Raw genomic sequence first — 24,255 nt, forward strand, 5'->3', positions numbered from 1 at the left:
GCATAGAGTTGGGGAAAGAGCATTATAAGCATATGTGCAAAGTCATGGAGTCAGGAAAGAGCATGCTCTGTGTTTAGGTAATCACCAGTAGTTTAATTATTGCTGTGACACTGGGAGTGTGATTGGATAAGTGATTTTTTTATACCATAAATTCTTTTTATTGTATCATAAGTTCTGTTGTCTCATTAGTTCTTTCTATTCTGTTGTAGTTTGCATAGTAAAGAAAACAACAATACAAGAGTGGAATCCATGATGAGTTCTGTACAAAAAGATAACTTTTATCAACATAATATGGAAAAATTAGAAAATGTTTCTCAGCTAAGTCTTGGTAAATCACCTGTTGAAAAAAGTACACAATATTTGAACCAGCATCAGACTGCAGCTATGTGTAAGTGGCAAAATGAAGGGAAACATACAGAGCGTCTTTTAGAAAGTGAACCTTCAACAGTAACTCTGGTACCAGAGCAGTTCAGTAATGCTAATGTTGATCAATCACCCCGAAATGATGATCGCAGTGACACAGATAGTGAGGGAAGTAGAGATAACCAACAGTTTTTGACACCTGTGAAGTTTACAAATGCAAAGCAGACCACAGAAGGTGAACACGCTAGAGAAGCCAGAAGCCACCAGAAGTGCAGCAAGTCTTGCTATCCTGTAGAAGATTGTGCAGGTTGTCAGCAGGAAGAGATAGATGTGGTTCCAGAGAGTCCCTTGTCGGACATCGGCTCTGAGGATGTTGGTACTGAACTGAAAAATGCCAACAAATTAAGTAGACAAGAAAGTAGTTTGGGAAATTCTCCTCCCTTTGAGAAAGAAAGTGAACCTGAGTCACCAATGGATGTGGATAATTCCAAAAATAGTTGTCAGGACTCAGAAGCAGATGAAGAGACAAGTCCGGGTTTTGATGAGCAAGAAGATAGCAATTCCTCCCAAACAGCAAGTAAACCTTCAAGGTTCCAAGCAAGAGAAGCTGACACTGAATTGAGGAAACGGTCTTCTTCTAAAGGAGGTGAAATTCGATTACATTTTCAATTTGAAGGAGGAGAGACTCGGAGTGGAATGAATGATTTAAATGCCAAACCACCTGGAAGTACTTCTAGCCTGAATGTAGAATGCAGGAATTCCAAGCAACATGGGAAAAAGGATTCTAAAATCACAGATCATTTCATGAGAATGCCCAAAGCAGAGGACAAAAGGTAATTTTTTTCAACAAAAAGTATCTCCAATAGTATAATACTTTTTATAATTTTGTAAGGGGGTTTAACAAAGTTATGGTTTATACTGAAGCAAAGAAATAGTTGTGTTTCCTGTTAATTGTTTGTGGTAAATTTAAACCTAGATTCAAAAAGACCAGAAACAGAAAACAAGAAGTAAATAAATATTGTTAATTGGATTTTTTTAGTTTCAAGATTTTCCTTCTGAAATTTTTGGGGATTATCAGAATATAAATATCCCAGTTGATAGTAGCTTCTGTTAATCCATTTTTCTAGGTCTTCGTATACTGCATTTCTCTAATGCTCTGATGGGTAGGCAGGTGATACTGTACTCACTCTGCAAATGAGAAAACTGAAATTTGAGTTAGAGAATTCTCTGAAATTGTAACTTGTGATTGGTAATGCTGGGATTTAAATCCCAGTCTGTCTGATTACACAGCTCACATTTTTACAGTTATCCCATATGGAATCTTAAAGCTTACTCTCCGTAATTTTTGTGATATTTTCTATCACGTGTGCCACGATAAGTTCACTTTGTTGAAAATTATTGTCTAGAAACCTGAGAAGTAGCTGATACTATGAACCGTGACTCATTTGGCAGTGCCCATATTCTTATGTGGTCTGATTTTTTGGAAGGTGATTTCTGTCTCTAGAAATTCCTCCACAGACTTGAAAATAACCTCTTCAGTTTTACTCTAAGTTTTATAAATTTTTCTTTTGATTATAAATACCAAGGAGAGAGCAAGCCTTGGCACACTTTTTTTTTTTTTTTTTAAGATTTTATTTATTTATGTGTGAGAGAGAGAGAGCACTCAACCTAGAGTGGGGGAGGGGTACAGGGAGAGGAAAAAGCAGATTCCCTCCTGAGCAGGGAGCCCAATGCAGGCCTCAGTCCTGGATCCTGGGATCATGACCTGAGCCGAAGGCAGACGCTTAACTGACTGAGCGCCCCTTGGCACGCTTTAAACAATCACATTTTGGGTGAGTTTTTTACTTGTATCTAATAAAACTAAAATAGTAAGTGATTTGTGACTGAATGCATTTGTTTTGACCTTAGAAAAGAACAATGTGAAATCAAGCATCAAAGAACAGAAAGGAAGATACCTAAATACATTCCACCTCACCTTTCTCCAGATAAGAAATGGCTTGGAACTCCTATTGAGGAGATGAGAAGAATGCCTAGGTGTGGGATCCGGCTGCCTCTCTTGAGACCATCTGCCAATCACACAGTAACTATTCGGGTAGGTATTACTTCTTACCTATAAAGAGAAAAGACTCTTAAGTCTTGATTTATTATGATACTTATTAACGTGGAAAACAGACCAAGGCATAGAAACTGCCTCTCTTTTCTGCATATATAAAGTACTAAGAAGTCTATAGCTTGGAGAAATACAATGATAGCTTACTTAATATAGCACTTTATTCATCCATAGGATGAATCATTGTCAGCTGATAAGGAAATTGACTTTTTCAGTATTTTTAAAAAAAAACTCACTGGATTCTTTTCTTTCTTTTTGTTTTAAATTCAGTTGACAATATTTGTTAAGCATCCACTGTATATTAGGTAGTGGGTTAGTCCCTAAAGTTCAAAGTTGTGTATGGTTAAGTATCCTCAAATCATTCTCTAGTTTTACCCCGTTTTCTGGCTTCAGATTTTTCTAGACATCACTGTTACTGTCCCATAGGTGTCTCAAACTCAACATGTCTGAAACCTCATTTTTAAAAATTGTGGTTAAATGTGCGTAGTATAAAGTTTACCATTTTAACCATTTTTCAGTGCACATTTCAATGGCATTAAGTACATTCACAGTGTTGTACAATTATTACTACTATTCATTTCTGGAAATTTTTCATCATGTCACGCAGAAACTGTATTTGCTAAACAATAACTTTCCATTTCTCACTGGCCCCTAGTAACCTCTTTTATACTTTCTCTAGCTTCTTTTTTGAAGAAGCAACTTTATTGAGGAATATAAAGTTTACCCATCTTAAGTGCTCACTCAATTCAGTGATATTTAATTTACTGAGTTAGGCAACTATCACTATAATCCAATTTTTTTTTTAAGATTTTATTTATTTATTTGACAGAGAGACAGTGAGAGAGGGAACACAAGCAGGGGGAGTGAGAGAAAGAGAAGCAGGCTTCCTGCTGAGCAGGGAGCCCCATGCAGGGCTCCATCCCAGGACCCTGGGATCATGACCTGAGCCAAAGGCAGATGCTTAATGACTGAGGCACCCCGACACCCCAATCCAATTTTTTTTTTATTTTATTTTATTTTATTTTTTATTTTTTATTTTTTTTTTAAAAGATTTTATTTATTTATTTGACAGAGATAGAGACAGCCAGCGAGAGAGGGAACACAAGCAGGGGGAGTGGGAGAGGAAGAAGCAGGCTCATAGCGGAGGAGCCTGATGTGGGGCTCCATCCCGTAACGCCGGGATCACGCCCTGAGCCGAAGGCAGACGCTTAACCGCTGTGCCACCCAGGCGCCCCCCAATTTTTTTTTTTAAAGATTTCATCTATTTATTTATTTGACAGAGAGAGAGAGTGAGCACAAGCAGGGGGAGTGGCAGGGAGAGGGAAAAGCAGGCTCCCCACCAAGCAGGGAGCTTGATGTGGGGCTCAATCCCAGGACCCTGTGATCATGACTTGAGCTGAAGGCAGACACTTAACCAACTGAGCCACCCAGGTGCCCCACCATAATTCAATTTTAAAGATTTTATTTTATTTTATTTTATGTATTTATTTTAGGTTTTATTTATTAGAGCGATAGAGCATGAATAGGGGAGAGAGGAAAAAGCAGGCTCCCCACTGATCAGGGAGCCCAACTTGGGACTAGATCCCAGGACTCTGGGGTCATGACCTGAGTCAAAGTCAGATGCTTAACTGACTGAGCCACCCAGGTGCCCCTGGATTTTATTTTTTTAAAGTAATGTCTACACTCAACACAGGGCTTGAACTCATGACCCCAAGATCAAGAGTCACGTGCTCCACCGACTGAGCCAGCCAGGCACCCCTCATAATCCAATTTTAGATTTCTGTCACTCATTGGGTAGTTTTAAATAGTGATCTCCTTTTTTAGTCTCTATATTAGATTTCACAGGAACTACTTTAAAAAACCCTTTTATCGTACAACTTAGTCTAGATGTGATTAGTTGTTTTGAGGTATAGAATTCTTTTATCATGATTAGAGGTGGAAGCAACATTGAACAGGGTGGGGTTTGAGCTGAGCTCTAAAAGATGAGCATAGGGGTGCCTGGGTGGCTCAGTTGGTCTGACTCTTGATTTTGGCTCAAGTCATGATATCAGGGTCATGGGATGGAGCCCTGCATCAGGTTCCATGCTCAGCAGGGAGTCTCTTTGAGATTTTTCTCTCTTCCTCTCTCCTCCACCCCCACACTCACTCGTTCTTTCTCTCTAAAATAAATAAATAAATCTTAAAAAAAAAAAAATCAGAAAGTTTTGAGGGGGAGTTAAAAAGTCAAGAGAATTCCAAGGTAGATACATAATCTTTATAAGAAGAGGCTGTGTAGTTGAAAAACTGTTTTGGGGCGCCTGGGTAGCTTAGTTGTTAAGCGTCTGCTTTCGGCTTGGGGCATGATCCCAGGGTCCTGGGATCGAGCCCCACATCAGGCTCCTCCGCTGGGAGCCTGCTTCTTCCTCTCCCACTCCCCCTGCTTGTGTTCCCTCTCTCGCTGGCTGTCTCTCTCTCTGTCAAACAAATAAATAAAATCTTTAAAAAAAAAAAACAGTTTTAGACATGGAAAATGATTGGTTTGCTAGAGCTTAGAATTTGGATGGGCAATGGTGGAAGACAAGACTTGAAAAGTGGATTAGGTCCATATCATAGAGGGCTTCAGGTGTCAGGAGTTGGACTTGAGTCTGTAGGTATTGGAAATTGTTAAAATATCTATCCATTCAATAGTTATACTGTAGCAGGATTAATCATTCAGCTGTGTGGAAGGAAAATCAAAGTGAAGATCTGTTGAAAACAGAGAAAGGTAATGTAAGAGCTCAGATAAGACATGAAAAATAAGGAGGCAGTAATTATCAAATTGTGCTGCATGGAAGTAGTTCAGGGGTTCTTAGGAAATTTGACTTATCTGTTTTTTCTAAAGTATATTTTTAACTGTGAAAAGCCTGTAATAAAAGAACTAACACTCTAATATGAAAATGCTTAATATATTTAACCAGCAGATTTTACCAAGAGAACTCATTTTAGTGCAGACCATAAGCACCATCCATGATAGCATATAATCCTAGTTTTCTTCCTACCTCCTTAGCCATGTCTTATGTTCCTTTAGTTTTTCTGGCATACGTGGCCCTTAAATGTTGCTAGAGTTCCTCAAGGCTTTTTCATATGTCCTGTTTTCTTCTCACTTTCTCTCTATGGGTGGTCTCCTCCATGGTGAGGGTTTTAACCTGTATAGATGGCCTACAACTTTATTTCTCTTGAGTTGCAGACATTTTTTTCCTCCCCCCCCTCCCCCGCCCCGGGATTGGGGGACGGAGGGGGAGAGGGAATCCTAAGAGGGCCCCACACCCAGAGCAGAGTCTGACTCAGGGCTTGATCTCAAAGCCCTGAGATCATGACCTGAGCTGAAATCGAGAATTGGATGCTTAACTGACTAAGCCACCCAGCCACCCCTTGAGGTGCAGACTTTTTATGAGCTGCCTATTAGACAGTCGTCCTTTACATAAGCTGTTCCCTTTTTGAGGAACAAGCTTCCTGTCTTCTTTTTCGTAGTTAACTTCTTTTTATACTTTGGAGTTCAGCTCAATTGCCACCTCCTCATGGAAGCCTTCTGTAAGTTCGCCAGGTAAGTTGGAATTGTCTAGAGTAGGTTCTCATAACACCATGAATCTCTCATTCATAACATATTACAGTTCACATTTTATATTTATGTGATTGTTTATTTGCAGTGAAGTACTAATTCATGCTACAACATGGATGAACCTGAAAACATTACATTTAAGCAAAAGAGGCCAGACACAAAAGGCCACATATTGTATGATTCCGTTTATATGAAATGTCCAGAATAGGCAAAATGTAAAACTTTCATGTTTCAAATATCCTCTTCCTCAAACATTTAATGCTTATTATAAGTAGTGTATGTGTATGTATGCACGTATGTATGTATTTACATATGTAAGTATCTACACATATACCTACAAAAACACATAAGCCAGGCTCTGTCATAAATATTTAAAATCCACAGTTAATGGTTATTATTCTCAAGGAGTTTACAGTCCAGTGGGGGAAGGAGAAACAGGTGTGCTCTGGTTTTGAAGGTTTTGAAGACTTCTCAGAGGAAATGAAAATTGAGCCGAGTGTCGAAGGTCAGGATAGACATTTAACCAGACAGTGTTTGGGTAAGAGAGGATGTTAAAAACTGGGAACATCATTTGGAATCATTATAGGTAGAGGGGAGCCATTATAGGATTAGGAGCCTGGGAATACTTTAGAAAGATTAAGGTTGTTCCCAAGTGGGGATAAGGGCTTTACGGAGGGTGAATGTCTGGGAGCAGTGGGAGTTAGGGGAGGGTTAGAAGGCAAGCAATAATGAGGACCAGGAGTCTAGATGGGATGGAGATGGGATGAGCAAACATGATGACTTGGAAACTGATCAACTGGAGACAAGGAGCAGGAACAGCTGGAGAGGACTTCTGAGATTTCTTACTAAGGAGCGGGTCTGTATTTTATAGCATTTGCTTTGGCTGCTTTCTTTGAATTATTTTGTAGAAGGTACGCCTAGTTTTTATGCACTTACAGTTTCCTTGTTTCCCTCTCTTTCAGGTAGACCTTTTGCGAGCCGGAGAAGTTCCTAAACCTTTTCCGACACATTTTAAAGATTTGTGGGACAACAAGCATGTTAAGATGCCTTGTTCAGAACAAAACTTGTACCCTGTGGAAGATGAAGTAAGCACAAAACAGTTGTTCTTTTAGTCTCTGAAAGACAGTTTAGTATGTGCTTGTTTGACTTCTGATTCTCTGATCCAAAAGAACTTAGAATAATTTCATTTGTTTTTCCTTTTCCTTTAAAGAATGGTGAGCGAACTGCAGGGAGCCGATGGGAGCTCATTCAGACTGCACTTCTCAACAAATTCACACGCCCCCAAAACCTGAAGGTAGTCGTTCTTGCTATGGTTGCCTCTGGTGTATAATTCTTAGAGATGGGCCTTGTGTCTCCCTCAAAGAGATTTTTTGATCTTTAATGGACTCGGTAACAGCATTATTTGTATGCAAAGTGCTTGCTTTCTGAGGAACTTTCTTAAGAGACATTCTTGGTTTCCACTCCATCACTAGCAAATGAGTGGAAGAATCAAGAGTTGTAAATGACTTGCCTGGAGCCACACAGAATAATTTGGAGAACCTGGAATAAGACCTTTGTTTCTTGATTCCCCATCCAATTTCCTTCAGACCAAGCTTCTCTTTTATTTTTTAGAATTATCATGTTTCTGAAATGTCTTTAAAAGTAAATCAGGAAAGAATTATGACTTTAGCAATATTTGCCCAAAGGGAATGGAGTTTCCTAATGATTAAAGCATACATTAAACATTCTGTTTTGTATTGCTGTTAATATAGCTTCTAGCAATCTAAGTATTTATTAATCTTACGTTTTGGCAATAATTTATTTTTTGATTTTTTAAATTTTATTTAAGACTATAAGAGCAACCATTAGATTGTTTTTCTAATATCTGAAATATGGGTGAGTATATGTTTATTTTTGGCATGATAGCCATGTAAACTTTTAAGGGTTTTGTTACTGTAACAATAACAGATTTTTCTATACTTGTGTGAAAATGGGTTTCATTTTCTTTGAGAGACTTAGTTTGTTGTGTAGTTTCTCAGGTTTTATACTGTTTTTCCGTTTATACTTAACAAGTTACTCTTAAACTTTCTCTACCTTTCTATAGCTCCTGTTTGTTTTTCTTTTTTCTCTACATAAAAAACATTGGATGTTGTACCGTCATGTATTTTGAAAATTTCATTCCTTAAGGACAGTGTTCTCACTCTTGTAATGTACTCCTTTTAAATGGAAGAAATTCTCAGTGTCTGCCAGAGGTTACTTAATTTTAGTATAATGTTAACTACATATGTGCAAGCATAAAACTAAATATAAACTCTTTGTACTTATAGTTACAGCTATATCAATTTGATTTTTTTGCATTTTAAGCATTATGGACCATCATTTGAGTTGCGTTCATTATCACAGTGAAAACAAATTTTTTTTTTTTAATATTTTTTATTTATTTATTTATTCGACAGAGATAGAGACAGCCAGCGAGAGAGGGAACACAAGCAGGGGGAGTGGGAGAGGAAGAAGCAGGCTCATAGCAGAAGAGCCCCATGTGGGGCTCGATCCCATAACACCGGGATCATGCCCTGAGCCGAAGGCAGACGCCTAACCGCTGTGCCACCCAGGCGCCCCACAGTGAAAACAATTTATACTCCTTATCCCCTTTTTGCACAAAAGTTTTTTAATCACTGATCTGAACCTCAAAATAGTATGCTGAGAACTTTAAAAAATACTTTAAAAAGAAAAAAAATTCTTCATTTTGTTTTTACTACTTATTAATCACAAACAGTTGGTGGATGTCGGTAGATGCGAATGTGGGATCTGTATGGAGAACATCAGTTTGCAAATAAATATGCTAGTGAACACTTTGGTCCAGATTCTGTAAAATTTGACAGTTGTGTACTGCTGTATATCTTAGGATGGCTCAAAATTTTCACCATTTTTATCTGCTTAAAGCACCAGCCTTCATTCCTACAGTGGGTTGTCTTTTGCCCTTTGTATTCCAAAACCACAATTATAAACTTAGAAAAACAGAAGCAGGCCACCCAAGCATACTATCTATACTCCATTTGAGAAATACTGTCTTAGGTCCTGTGGCCTTATAAGCAGGATTATTTAAATTTTTCATTGTTTTTTCTTTAAGCACAGAATAATCATAGCTCTAAATTACCTTGTCTGCTCACCTCTTTAGCAATTCCTTAGTGCGCCAGTGATTACTTTAAGAAGGGGTAATTGCTTTACTGTGAATTTCCCTTTCTTGTTTATTTTATGGTGGATTCAACAGAACATAATTCATGGACATTTTCTTCTGTCTGCTTATGGTAATTGTTTCTTTTGCTGAAAGAACACTATGGGCGGGGGGAAACATTAAGTCCCTCTTACTGAGTATAATAATCTTTTTGCTGCTTTTATTTGATGTTGAGTTAAGTGGGATTAGAGATTTTAAAAGTTTAAAAAAAGAATAGTGTCTTCAAAAGTCAGTTTACACAGTAATATTTCTATAATTGATGTATCTGATAATTTGGACTTCTTTGTGCTTTAACTACTTGTGCGTATTATGAATTAAAGGAAATCTCAGTAATTGATAGCAAAGAATACAGAATAACGTCCAGTTTTGCTAATGATAGGAGACCTTGTGGTAGACTACTTTGGAGACTTGAAGACTAAAGTAAAAGTAAATATTAGTTAGGAATTAATGCTAATTATAAAATCCCGTTAAAGAATTAGAGTGTAAAAGTTAGAATGTAAACTGTCTTTTCTTACCGACTTTGAAGAATAATTTACATATAAGAATATGCATGCTTTTAAAGTATGTAATTTGATGATGTTTGACATTTGTGTATGCCCATGAAACGCCCACTACAATCAAGGTGAGAACATTTCTCTCACCTTCGAAGATTGCTCTTATTTCTATAGTTGATTCCTCTTTCTATAACTGTCCCCAGGCAACTATTGATCTGCTTTTCTCTTTTTCTTTTCTTTCTTTCTTTTTTTTAACCATAAATTAGTTTACATTTTACATGACTGGAATCATGTAGTATGTATGTATGCCAGCGTATCTGACTTCTGTCACTCAGAATGAAAATTTTCGAGATTCATCCATGTTGTTGAGTGTATCAGCAGTTTGTTGCAGTGTATGCATTGTTTGTCCTTTAACCTGTTGATAGACATTGCTATTTAATACTTTGTATGAGGTTCTGAAATCAGATACCAGTAATTAGAAAAAAAATCCTTAAAATCTTTTCTTAATGGAAAATTTTGTATGTGGCTGTAAGAAAAATAAACACTTTTTTTGCCATATTATTTTATGTTTGATGCTTTTCCTTTTTGAAGGAACTTGGATATCTTCTGATTCCAAGTAAATATACATTGTTGGTTTACTCTTTAGTCTAGGTACTTGGTGATTGTTCATATGGCATGAAGTATTTTTCAGGCAGCTCTTTGACAGAGTATTAATTTTTAAAAACTTAAGAGGGAATTTGGAAGGCTTACAGTAATCTAACAGTGTTTTTTCAACTTACATACACCTTCAGTAAAAAAATTGGAGATGTGTATTATAAAGTTGCTTATAAATTCTGTTTATTACCTTAGTAATATAATATATACATTATAAAATATAACCAAATTAGAAATGTAAAAGGATGAGATAAAATATAATTATAAAAACAATTGACCCTTGAACAACACAGGTTTGAACTGTACCAGTCTCCTGTGGAGATATTTTTGGATAATACAGGACTGTAAATGTGTTTCCTTATAATTTTATAAATATTTTCTTTTCTCTAGCTTACTTGATTGCAAGAATGCAGTATATAATACATATAACATACAAAATATGTGTTAACTGACTATGTTATGAGGCTCTGGTCAACAGTAGGCTATTAGTATGTAAGTTTTGGGGCAGTCAGACGTTACATGCAGAATTTCAATCCTTGCATTGTTCCTAGATCAACTGTAATAGTTCTTTCTGTATAACTAATGGATTGTCATACATACACCACTCGGTATTAAATAAAATTCGTCTGAGAGTAAATTTTAAAGATGTTACTGGCTCTGTTCACCAATTGATGAATCAGGCAGGGTCTTATCTAGCAGATGGAAAGGCACTCTAAGATGCTGTACAAAATGAAAGACTTTTATAGGCAGTAGCGAGTGGAAGCAAGTAAGTTATACTAGGAAAAAGTAGATTGGTTCTGCAGTCACTTTCCTTTAGGGGATGGGAGAGTTCTCTCAGGCTGATGAGCTAACTAGTGCTGACCAGGTGATTCCTCATGGACTGGTTTAAGATTCCATTTGCGGGAGAGGCTGAAACTGTAATTAAGTCTCTGGTGAAGTATGGCTTAGCATAATTACTCCTTTTGGGGCCTGTTTTTATCACCAATGACCAAGAACAAAGTAGTGCCTAGTCAGATGTCACACCAGTAGATGGCGTGCTATTTTGACTTTTCTCTCTATATAAATATGTAATTTATATGAACTGCTGGGGGAAGATAACCATTTATATGTAGCTTATAAAAATAGCTGATAATAAAGGAAAAAAGACCATTTTATGCCTTAGGGCAGTGTTTCCCAATCTTTTTTTCATTATCACCGTCTCTCCTGGGAAGCTTTCTTAGACATTTTTTTCCTAATTTACTCTTCTTATGAAATTTTAATACTGCAAATACACTGTATATTTGCATGTATACTGTGAACCTATTGATAGCCAACAATCATTATGATATTTAAATTTTTTTAATCTCCAAGATCCAGTTTTTGTTCACTGAGAGTATATCACCTCTGTTTATAATGCAAGTGTTGGAGTTACGATTTTTTTTTCTATTGTTTGACCTTTCTAATCTCATTTTTCTTAAGTGAATAATGAATTGGTGTGTATACTGATGTGCAGTAGCTAATGATGGGAGGAAGCTTAATGCTGATTAAGAAGTTTACTGAAAGTAGTTCATAAAGGAGAAAGGGTCTTCATAGATAATTTACCTAACTATATCATGAGGTTTTCTTTATGCTTTTTCCATAGGATGCTATTCTGAAATACAATGTGGCATATTCTAAGAAATGGGACTTTACAGCTTTGGTTGATTTCTGGGATAAGGTAAAAGTATGCTTATTTCTTTAACTTATGAAAATAATATGTGTATAAAAATTATGAGAAAATACCCATAAATCTGTCACACTAACATAATTACTATCCTCTATTTTTGTGAAAAATATTTGCTGTTATATATATGTTTTAGGAGCTAATTTTGAATTTTGCTTTATTCTTTCATAATGCTGTGTTAAATTTTTGTACCATCATCATTATTAATGGCTATATGATATTTCATGACTAGAAACATCTAGGTTGCATCCAGTTTTCCTCTGTTCTCATTTACACTGTAGTAACATGTTTATGTATGTACGGTTGTGTATATGTATACACACACGCACACATATTATATGCGTATGTGTATATATGTTTTCGCAAATTCGATATTGTTTCTTTAGGCGATTCCCAGAAATCAGATGGCTAGGTCGAAGGGCATAAAATTATAGCCCGGGGTTTAAGCTGTAAAATCATTTTCCACAGGAAATTGTAGTAATTTAGTACACCATTTTAATGGGTAAGAATACCACTTTCATAGTCATGTTAGAAGAATAAAAGCAAGGCAAAGAGGGAGTGCCACAAGATAAATTTAAAAATTTGCATGGAGGGGTGCCTAGGTGCTCAGTTGGTTAAGCCTCTGACTCTTGGTTTCAGCTCAGGTCATGATCTCAGGATCCTGAGACCGAGCCCTGCTTTGGGTCCACACTCAGTGTGGAGTCTGCTTGTCCCTCTCCCTCTGCTCCTCCCCCCACGGTTGCTCGCTCACTCTCTCTCTCTAGAATAAATATGTAAAATCATTAAAAAATAGTAAATAAATAAAATTTGCATGGAAATTCAAAGAAAGGTGACATCTCATTTGGAAAGTGTAATTAACACATAAAGCACCCTGTACTTTGTCTTCTGCAGAGTATAAGGGCTTACTGTGTTTGCTGAATTTGTTGCCTAAGAAAGTGTTCCTATAAGATATTAAAACCTCTTGGGGCGCCTGGGTGGCACAACGGTTAAGCGTCTGCCTTCGGCTCAGGGCGTGATCCTGGCGTTCTGGGATCGAGCCCCACATCAGGCTCCTCCGCTATGAGCCTGCTTCTTCCTCTCCCACTCTCCCTGCTTGTGTTCCCTCTCTCGCTGGCTGTCTCTATCTCTGTCGAATAAATAAATAAAATCTTTTAAAAAAAAGATATTAAAACCTCTTGGAAAAGCTAATTTTGGTTAGAATAAAGTAATTTTCTAGCAACTATAGTGGTATAAATTTGAAATTAACTTGCTTTTAAAAAGTTTGAGTTTCCTGGGTATATCCTCTATCTACTACATTTTTTTCACAGACCAAAAGAAATGTGTTCAGCTAGTTTGAGGAAAGGAAGAAAAAAGGAAATTGCATTTATTGAAGACATATGTACAAAAAGAATATAATATTGAATTTAATCCCCAAACACTTTTGTTAAGTGTAGATAGTACATTCAATTTAGAAAGGAAAGTAGATTTAGAGAGAGCTTAAGTAACTTGGTCAACATTATACAAATATTGAATGAATTCACCAATGAAGTGTTGGGGGATCTAGATTTGAGCTCAGTTCAATTCCAGCCCAAAATAGGTGACCAGTAACCATTCATTGAATACATGAAGGTCTCTTAGACTTTAAATTCTTTTTTTTTTTTTTTTAAAGTAGGCTTCACGCTGGGCATGGAGCCCAATGGAGGTTTTGAACTTACAATCCTGAGATCAAGACCTGAGCTAAGGTCAAGAGTTGGACTTAAAGCCTGTGTTCTTTTTATTGTAATGATGTTTATCCCTTAAGAACACTGAACACCCATATATATAAGCCACGGTTTTATTAAAGATACAGAATTGATTGACAGTTTTATCAGAAAGCAGGGAGCTCTGAACATGAGTTTAATGAGTCTAGTGGGTCATGGAAGGGGAAAAGAGTTTTATTTTGGGTCATGGGGCAGGTATTAGAGATGACACGGTATTTGGGTGGTTGAGTGTAAAAGGTGTAGAGGAGAAATAGAGGAAATATATTATGCAAATAGCTTGTTAAATACACTAATTTCTTTTGCTTAGCACAGTGTTACAAGGTTCATCTGTATTGTAGCATATGTCAAGACTTTATGCCTTTTTATTGCCGAATAATAATCCATTGTATGAATATACCACATGTTGTTTATCCATTCATCAGCTGATGGATATTTGGGTTGTTTCTACTTTATGGCTATTACCATTAGTGTTTCAGTGAACATTCACGTATAAGTTTTTGTCTGGGCCTATTTTTTCGCTCCATTGAATATATACCTAGGAATTGCTAGGTTATGTGGTAACTTGTTTCATATTTTAAGGAACTGTCAAACTATTTATCAAAGTGGCTGCCTTATTTTACAGTCCTACCAGCATTGCACAAGGATTCCAGTCTCTCCACATCCTTGCTTGTTAATGTGTGTCCATTTGATTTTAGCCATTCTAGTTGGTGTGAAGAAGTATCTCATTGTGGTTTGATTTTGCATTTCTCTAATGACTAATGATGTTGAACATCTTTTCATATGGCTATTGGCCATTTATGTATCTTCTATTGAGAAATATCCATTCAAATCCTTTGCCTTTAAAAAAAATTATTATTATTATTTTTTTTTTTTACTGAGTTGTAAGTGTCCTTTAAGTTGTAAGTTCCTTATCAGATATATGATTTGTAGATATTTTCCCCTGTTTTATAGGTTTTCTTTTAATTTTCTTGGTGGTATCTTTTGAAGCAGAAAAACTTAATTTTGGTAAATTCTAATTAATCTTTTTCTTTTGTTTCTATTTTTGTTGTCATATCTGAGAAGCTAATCTGAAGTCAAAAGATTTACTACTTTTTTTTTAAGATTTTTTAAATTTATTTATTTGACAGAGAGAGAGGTAGCAAGAGAGGGAACACAAGCAGGGGGAGTGGGAGAGGGAGAAGCAGGCTTCCTGCCGAGCAGGGAGCCCGATGTGGGGCTCGATCCCAGAACCCTGGGATCATGACCTGGGCCGAAGGCAGACGTTTAACGACTGAGCCACCCAGGCGCCCCTACTTTGTTTATTTCTAAGAATTTTATGGTTTTAGCTTTTATACTTAGGTCCATGACCCATTTTGAGTTAATTTACATATATGGTATGAATTAGGGGTCCACTTTTATTGTTTTGCAGATGAATACCCATTTTGTGTTAATTTTCATATGTTGTACAGGGTGGAGATCTGATTTCATGTTTTTGTATGTGGGTATCTGGTTGTCCCCGAACCATTTGTTGAAAAGATTCTTCTATCCCTATCTACATTTCTTGGCATTCTTTCAAAAACCAGTTGGCCATAAACATTTATCTAGCCTCTCAGTTCTATTCCATTGATCTATATTTCTGTATTTATGCCACTATCACACAGTCTTGATTACTAAACTTTGAAGTAAGTTTTAAACTGGGACATGTACATCCTCCAACTTTGTTCTAAAGTTTGTTTTGGCCATTGTGGATCTTTTGCATTTCCATGTGAATTTTAGGGTTAGCTTATTAATTTCTGCAAGGAATTGGCTGTGGTGAATGGTAATTTTTATAATCATATTAATAGAATCCAAACCAGTTTTGCATTTTGAGATAGGACCAATAATTTCAGAGTTCCCTTATCAAGCTTTTGACCCATATGATGCTCAATGGCAGGCATAAAGTAAGTAATAGAAGGCTTATGCCTGTATCAGAATATCCTTGAATCTGTATGTCTCTTACTCTTACAGAGATATAATTTTTGATGCAAAGCTGACTGAACTGATAACATCTTTGTCAGTTAAATTTTAATTTATACATGGTCTATTTGCATTTTATAGTTTTCTGGGTTTGAATTGGATACAGTTGTTAATTTTGGTAAAAAGCAATGTTAAATTTGACACTTGACAATGGCAGTAAAACATGCCATTGGTTAAAATACCTCTGTCACCTTGCTATGAGGTAAAATTGTCATTTTTTCTCTCTCTCCTTAATGAAACTACTCAGACAGGACCTTGTTTCCCTTTTATCAGGTGACCTTGCCCAGAAGGGTAATATATAGCAAGTTTTGGTGTGTTCGATGTAGACCGTAAATATGAGGTGATTACCAAGGTGCTGATGATAGTTTTATAGTTCTTGAGAGAGAGGAGGCATTGCATTTTTGACCTTCTGATTTTTATTTACTTTGTAAACATACTGATGGTTGGAGGAGTCCGTATAACTGTACCAAATATTCATTTCTTATTTTCTTCAAGTCTTTGCACTTACATCTAATATTTTGTAGCTATATCTAGATATAAAAGTATATTTAAGATGTTTTTGGATATGTTATAAAATTGTGTTACATAGCTTTGTCATCTTTAATCTTAATGGTTATATAATATTCCATCAAATTGATAGATCATTTGCTCAGCTATTCCAGTGTTAGAGATTTAAGGACATCTGTTTGTGTAAAGCATATCTAGAGATTCAGGGGTGTTCTTCCCTGTGACTCTTTGTTATTCCATTTTCATCAGTGTACTTAACATAAGTCCTTGGATGTTTAATACAGTTGTGTGTTTTTCTGTCCATCAGATCTCCAAGGATATTTATATAGATCTTTACCACATCACAGCCCACAAGGATAACATTGCCCAGGCTTGCAGTGGTTAAAGACATATGTATTAGTGGGATTGGAGGAGGAAAAGGAGATCTTTAGTACAGGGGAAACAATTGTTTGGCTAGGTTTTAAATTATAAATGAATTATGTTTGCTTTGCATTATCTATGTCCACATTTTAGAGTAGGAGTACTTTATTTATTTATTTGTTTGACAGAGAGAGAGACAGTCAGCGAGAGAAGGAACACAAGCAGGGGGAGTGGGAGAGGGAGAAGCAGGCTCCCAGTGGAGGAGCCTGATGCGGGGCTCGATCCCAGCACCCTGGGACCAGGCCCTGAGCCGAAAGCAGACGCTTAACAACTGAGCCACCCAGACGCCCCTAGAGTAGGAGTACTTTAAAAGGGTTCTTAAATGTTGCTTATTAGCAGTATTTGGAAATTGTTTACTTAAATGGTACATTGAACTCTGCATGCCTTACTTTGCTAAGAAAAAAAAATGAAGTTTAAGTTCAACATATCAACTTAATATTTTAACTGTATAAGTTAAGTTTATTTTGGGGCTGTTAAAATTTAGCTCCTTAAAACCTTGCTTTGGCTAATTCTGTGTGTATTAGATTTTGTAACCAAACCTTCAGAACAGGAGGTGTTAATATCCACGGTCGTTTAGTATCATTCCATGTAGTATCTAGTGCAAGGAGTAAGAGACCCAGAATCCTGCTAATCCTGCTATGTGAGCATACTTATTTGAGGTGAAAGTGAGTTTTTACTTTTTGCCAGAGCCCAGCAAAGATCACAGAGATCTGTTATTTTGTAATTTATACTTAAATATTTGGATGCCAGTGGGTTGAAATGGCCATTATTTAGTGTTTTTGCATCTTGAGTGCTAACGTTGGTCCTCCTGATTGCCAGATGTTGGAAGTGCTAGGAACAAGTAGTCTGTGTTTTATGGCCCTCCTGCGTGGTGTTCCACACAATTAATTCAGGCACTTCTATAATTGGTATTCTAAATGGATTGTAATTACTAGTATTTTTTCCACAGGAAAGTTTAACAAAATGTCCTATATATTAAAAAAGGTCCTCTATTAATGCATTTTAGAGATATTTTAAATAGTTCCATGTTACAACACCTGTAGCACTATTTCTTTTCATTCTCAGTGAGTTAGTTAACTTGTGTAGTTCACATGCCACATTAAAGCTCCTGTGGTATGTTTAAGAGAGATTACTTCTGTTTCTGTGATTCTGGCTTCTGTGTCTGGACTTGGGTGGTAGTAAAAAATGGATGTTTGCTTTATAAATATTCATTAGACCATACATATATATTTTGTGTACTTTTTGAATATATACTTCACAATAAATGTGAATGTTAATTTATTCAGTATGAAGAATTTTAAATTCTAAAACTGACTTATGTAGCAAACTTTTTCAGCAAATGGATTAGTGGTTGAAAGGAAACCTAAAGTTTTTAGTGACTATTTTATTTTCATTTCCATGTTTAGTTTTATGTCTGGAATAGAAAAGATAAGAATGACTAGGCCTCTTATTTTCTCACTTCTGTTGGTTCATAAAGGCTGCCATAAATAACAAAATGAGGGGGTTTTCTTACCCTTTTTATTATTACATCTGTGAATGCTAAAGTAGAGTGAGAGCACAGGAATGAAGAATTTACAAATCAAAAATGGAAAAACACTTTAAAGTAGCAAGGTTTTGTTGCTGTGATTAGGCTAGTAATATTATCCTCTTTGGAAGCCGCAGTTTTCTTTTTGTTTTTTGTTTTTTAGTAAATACAGCATGAAATCTACACCTCATACTTATGCAATTAATTCTTTATTACAACTCAGAGATTGTGCATCTTTTACTTTTGCCGTAGGTACTAAAATATTGTGTATGTGTTATCCTATTAGCTGGTATCCTATGGCTTGTCAGAGAAAGACTGACAGCCTTTTTCCCTGTAAATGAGGGTGTGTAAATCCATCAGTAATGAACTTGCATTTTTTAATGTGTTACTTAACTTTAAAAGTAAATGGGGGTCATATTGAGTTTTGAAGGATGCAAACTAAGTGGAGCAAATTATGCCCAAGTTGTCTTTTCCTTCAGAGTTCTTCATAAGTAACTAGAAAATTTAAAGACAAGTACATCAGAATTTATTGTCTCCAAAATTGAGAGATATACTGTTATACCTATGTTTAATTAAAATAATATTTTGAACTCATGTGAATGCTACTTTAAAATTTGTAATTATTGGGAACTTCAAAAACTATGATCATTGACATAACATTAGAAAAACAAATAGAAGCTTGTATTAAAATAGATATAGAAAAAGTTCATCTTACATGTATAAAGTCATGGCTGGAAGAAATTGTTAAATTTTGATTCATATATTTACTATGTGATAAAAAGTTAAAGTATGTTAAAATTGTTAGGCAAAAATCATAGTATAAATCATTTCTCATGAAATAGCCTAAAACATAACAGTAGCATATTTATGTATCACTTAAACATCAATACATTTGTGTATTAAGTGGTATCTTGTGGACTTCCTGGCTTTCTGGGGCATGACATACTATTAAGGGCAGCTTATCTAATAATAACTATGTCAGATGTGCCTAGTATTTTTTTCTCTGTTAAAAATTTTAGAACAAAAATATTAGAGGATTTTTTCTTTTTTCTCTCTCCGCAGTGCCCCCATACTCCCTATCTCTATAAACATTTCGTGGGACATGTTTTCTGGGATAGTTTGGGAAATGGTGATGTAAGGCAACAGGTTGCTGGAGTCACTATTTCAAATCAGAGCAAATTTCCCTAACCAATAACCAGTAAAGATTGAAGCCACAATAGCATTTTTTTTTTTTTTTGGTAATGCAGAAGTCAGTTTGTGAATGTATATTAAACACATTACTTGTTAGCTTCCGATTCTAAATGCAGTTGTTCATAGCTAATCTCTTTCTGGATCTTTCTTCAAAGCTTAAAAGATTTAAAGTGTCCTTGTTATATTTGTCACAAAGAGCCTGTAGCAAATTCCTAATCAAATGAAAGCAGCCTTGAATGTTTCATAAGACTACAGCTAATGTCTTTATCTCTCTAGCTTTCAAACCTCTGATTTGGAGTTCAGTGGAAATTTAGCCTTTTTGGACTTCCTCCCCTGGTGACTCACAGTCTCTACAAACAATAAGGTCTGCATTGCTTTACAGCTTTTGACTTAATTTAATTCATGAGAACTGTAGGAGCCAAAAGAGAGCTAATCATAGTCACTAAAATATTAAATTTTAGACATATGAAATATGTGGACTTTTCCCCCTCGTTTGGTTAAGGTTTGCTTTTGGATCAGGGCATATGTTGAGGGTATCAGATTCATGATTTATTTTAAACAGCACATATTCCATAGGACTAATTGCTTCAGTTGGAACCAGACACCTTGCTTTATAAACTTGTTGAGTTATGGATGATCAGTCTTAGTTGAGCCCTCCATGTACTGGGTCATTGATGAAGTTAGTGTTGTTATTTTGTGTTTGTGAAACACTGTCTGTGTTGTATTTATGTATGTAGAAGACAAGGAGGATGGGAAGTATAGATACCCAAAAGTGAAAATCCCGTTAGTGGAATTTCTTCTTTATTCCAGTAAGGAAATAAAGCTAGTACATTAGTGTCAAATAGCTATGGAAACCATTACTTTTGAATGTTGCTGTGGCATTGATTTTATTATCCAGAAGTTTACTGTTAGAGGGGTGATAATAATTCCATGTTTTAATCTTTTTCATAATTTATATTTCTGTCAACTAGTTTGAAGTGTTTTTTGTTTTGTTTTTATTCAGTTGGCTGTAATGCCTTGACTTATAATTCCTGCTAAATTAATTTACATTTACTCTTCTTAATGCTCCTATTATGTTTCTTTTAGGTAAGCTGCTAACACTTTTATTTACATGTAAGATCTCATATTTAACAACCAGAAGGATTTTGTGTATATAATATCTGAAGATAAAAGGAAATAGAATGTAAATCTGTTTTTCAAATTTATGATCTGTTTCAGTGTGTAGTCTGTATCAACAATGCAGCAAACTTGGTAATGAGGGCTAAATAGGTCCATTGTCCTCTTGATGCAGGGAGTACTTCGTTAATGCCAGTGTAGCATCGTAGCTACATCTAATGAGGACTGAGCTAATAGTCTTCTCCATATTTTGCTGTTGGTACTAGTTGTGAAAAGTACAGACCCATAACTTATTGCTATGGCAATGACAGGTAATGATTAACTGCACAAGGCATTCAGGTTCTAAATTGAGCAATTATTCTTTATAGTGTAAAGGATTTTTTAGTAAGCTTAGTGGCATAGTACCTTGTTGCCTCAGATGCTCTTCAATGACCTGAAAAGCACTATAAAAAGACATTTTCTGCAACAAGAACTATTTCCAGAACTATTTCACTATAGAAATTTTTTCAAATGAAATCCCAAGTGATGCTGTTGGTCTAATCCTCCTCAGTTCTGGGAAGCCTAGCTCAGAGGTGAAAAGGTTGTTTAATGCATTCAGGCTGCTAGTAACAGAATACAACAGACTGGGTGGCTTATAAGCAACAGAAATTTATTTCTCATAGTTCTAGAGGCCTTCAAGTCCAAGATCAAGGTGTTGGCAGATTTGGTGTTTGGTGAGACCGTTGCTTCCTGATTCATAGATGGCTGTCTTCTTGCTATGTCCTCACAAAGCAGAAGGAGCAAGGGAGCTCTCTAAGGTCTCTTTTATAAAGTCACTAATCCCATTCATGATGTCTTCAGCCTCATGACTTGAATAACCCCCAAGTTTCCACATCCAAATACCATCACATTGCAGGAATAGGTTTCAACATACGAATTTAGGGAGGAAACAGGCATTCAGTCTGCAGCAGAAAGGCATGGGAATGGAATGTTAAAAGTGCTTACATCACAGCTCACTGGTTGAGCAGCAAATACTCAACCTCTTTCCCCATAGTTGACATCTTTCTTCCTTTATAATCCTTTCCTTCCCGCCAACACCTTAGCTTAAGTTGCAGATGTTTCAGCTTTAGTTCACTTGCAAACTTTTACCTATTCTGGGCTTAGCCTTATCTCCTCCCTAACTTAACCCCTTCTCCAAGGTCCCCTGTGTACTTGATTTCCTTCGTGTTTGCTATAACATCCTGTTTAGTTATCTGTCGTAGCGATAGTGGCGGTCCTTGTATTTGGGAACTTTACTATATACTAAGTATGGTGTAAGTGGTATGTTTTATCTCATTTAATTATCACAACTAACCCATTAGGTAAACACCATTAACATTTCCATTTTACAAATAACTGAAAACCAAGGCTTAGAGTTTAAGTAACTAGCTCAAGTGATAAAGCCAGGATTTCAACCCAGGTGCCTCTCACTCCAGTTTTAGCTCTTAACTACTATAGTTGGTTGTGGTAGCTCTCATTCAAGAGTGATTCTGCTTCCCAGGGGACATTTAGCAATACCTGGAGACATTTTGGTTCTCACAATTGGGAGGGAGGTGCAACTGGCCTCTGGTAGATAGAGGCAATGGATGCCACTCAACATCCTACGGTGAACAGGATGACACTCCCCATAACAGAATTATCTACCCCAAAAGATTAGTAGAGCCAAGATCAAGAAACCCTACTCCACTGCAGTGGTTCTCAAGGTACAGTCCCTGATCCAGTAGACAGCATCACTTGGGAACTTGTTAAAAATGTAAATTCTGTCCTACCCTAGACCCACTGAATTAGAAACTGCTGGGGTGAGACCCAGCCATATGTGTTTTCACAAGCCTTCAGTTAATTCTAATGTATATAAAAGTTTGAGAATGCCTGCACTACTCTTCCATCTTGTTCAAACATCTTGAATAGTAGCTGTCCCTCAACTTTTATCTTGGTTGAAGGAGCTTTTCTGAGTGGTAGTTTTTCCTTCTCTGAAGGAAAGGAATTGTTTTTCTTCTCAGCCCCCAGTGCTCAACCCCGCTACATTGTTGAATTGTTTAACCCTGTCCTAGATCTGTGAAAACCCAAGGTGATACTTGTAGACCTGGGCTGAAGTGGGTCTCATTTTTTATCTGTGTGCTGTGGTGCATGCCATCAGAGCCAGCCTTGACTACCACTTAGAGAGGAACTGAGTCAAACATACCACCCAAACATAAGGTCAGCTAGAAATGCTTAGGGAAAGGGGCAGAATCATCATAAAAACCAGTTGAATAAAGCTAGGGAAGCCCAGTAAGTTAAAAGACTTGAATTATAGGTAGAAGAGAAGCTAAGAAAAATTCTTTGGAAAAAGGTGGCTTTAGTGGCCTATGGCCTTAGATCTGCCATCATTTAAATGCACTGGCTTTGGGAGGGCACATACCAACGTCCAGCAGCCTTTGTTCCTTTGAATCCTTTGCGGTCTGGTTATGTCCCCTCTTTCCTTGTTATCTGCCCATCTTTAACACCGCTTTTCCTCTCAGCCCTGTTACTGACATCGACTTGAGCAACTTTGCTTGATACTCATGTGGATGACACTAGTCATCAACTAGGACTAGTCTGACTCGAGTCTGTATGTGAAACCCACTACTCTGTTAACCTATATGACCATGTATGGTTACAGTTTGGACCTGGTTATCCCCAGGACCAATTCCTATTCTAAAGTTATGAGCTCTGAACGACTCTCTTACCATAGCCTCCTAGTTTGCAATTCACATATTCCTACTGTACTCTGTTTTTAAGTCTGCTGCTTCTATCCCTTTTCTTCTGGACCACTGTTTCCCACGTTATGTTGCTCAAATACTTTGTAAATAAAGAACTGAATGGTCAAGTTAGTATGCTGCATATTATATCCTCCTGCTGGGAATAGTTCTGAGGAGTCTTACAGTAAAGAAACCTGCTTAGTTCTGGTTAAACATTTTTCCCAAACTTATTTACAAATAGGACTCTTTTCTGTGTAACAACTTATGATTTTCCTTATACCTGGTATTCCATGGAACATATCTTACAAAACAGTTGTAGTCTGTTGGCTCTCTCCTGCCTTTCTCTCCATGCCCAGCCTAGTACCATAGTCTATTTTTTCATCTGATTCTCATTGATCTTTAGTATCTGCTCATTCTCAACTCTGATAGCATCTAGCTACCTGTTTCCTCTTAACTGGAAAAAAGAAAAAAAAAAAAAAAGGAAAGGAGGAAGGAAAGCAGGAAATAAATCATATTTTTTTTTTGATAGGCCTTGCTGAGAGTTCCTGTTATTGAATCTTAACTTGGCCTTTGGTTCTTTTTGCTATCTTGTATATATTTTTCCTCACTACTCTTTGGTTCTGAACCTTTGCAGTGTTTTCTAATCTTCATGTGCATTATACTGTCTGTCTGTTCCTACTTCACACCTCAGAGATATTTGAGACCATCTACAAGGTAAATTTTTTCATTTCCTTTATTTTAGGTTTTCAATATATTTATTCATCTTTTTCTTGTTATCTCAAAGGAAAAGCTAGTTTTATTCCATTCCTTAAATTCAGCAAGTCCAAAATAGAATTATACTTTAGGATACAGATGTCACTCTATCTTTTCTGGCCTCACCCTTCTCCCAAAGGCCTGATTAATACTTGCTCAT

At 36.5% G+C, this 24,255-nt stretch overlaps 1 protein-coding gene across 5 annotated transcripts in view; it reads left to right on the top strand.

The window, feature by feature from the left end:
• Positions 1-24,255, top strand: part of PARG (poly(ADP-ribose) glycohydrolase) — a 123,617-nt gene that overhangs the window by 13,926 nt on the left and 85,436 nt on the right. For all 5 annotated transcript variants that reach the window (XM_026481557.4, XM_026481559.4, XM_026481556.4 and 2 more), the window contains exons 3-7: positions 210-1,196; positions 2,272-2,455; positions 7,013-7,135; positions 7,261-7,344; positions 12,034-12,108. In XM_026481557.4, the coding sequence (XP_026337342.2) occupies positions 210-1,196; positions 2,272-2,455; positions 7,013-7,135; positions 7,261-7,344; positions 12,034-12,108 (1,453 nt within the window). The remainder of the gene's footprint in view (positions 1-209; positions 1,197-2,271; positions 2,456-7,012; positions 7,136-7,260; positions 7,345-12,033; positions 12,109-24,255) is intronic.

Source organism: Ursus arctos, unplaced genomic scaffold (assembly GCF_023065955.2).
Source record: "Ursus arctos isolate Adak ecotype North America unplaced genomic scaffold, UrsArc2.0 scaffold_7, whole genome shotgun sequence".
NCBI classification, from domain to species: domain Eukaryota; kingdom Metazoa; phylum Chordata; class Mammalia; order Carnivora; family Ursidae; genus Ursus; species Ursus arctos.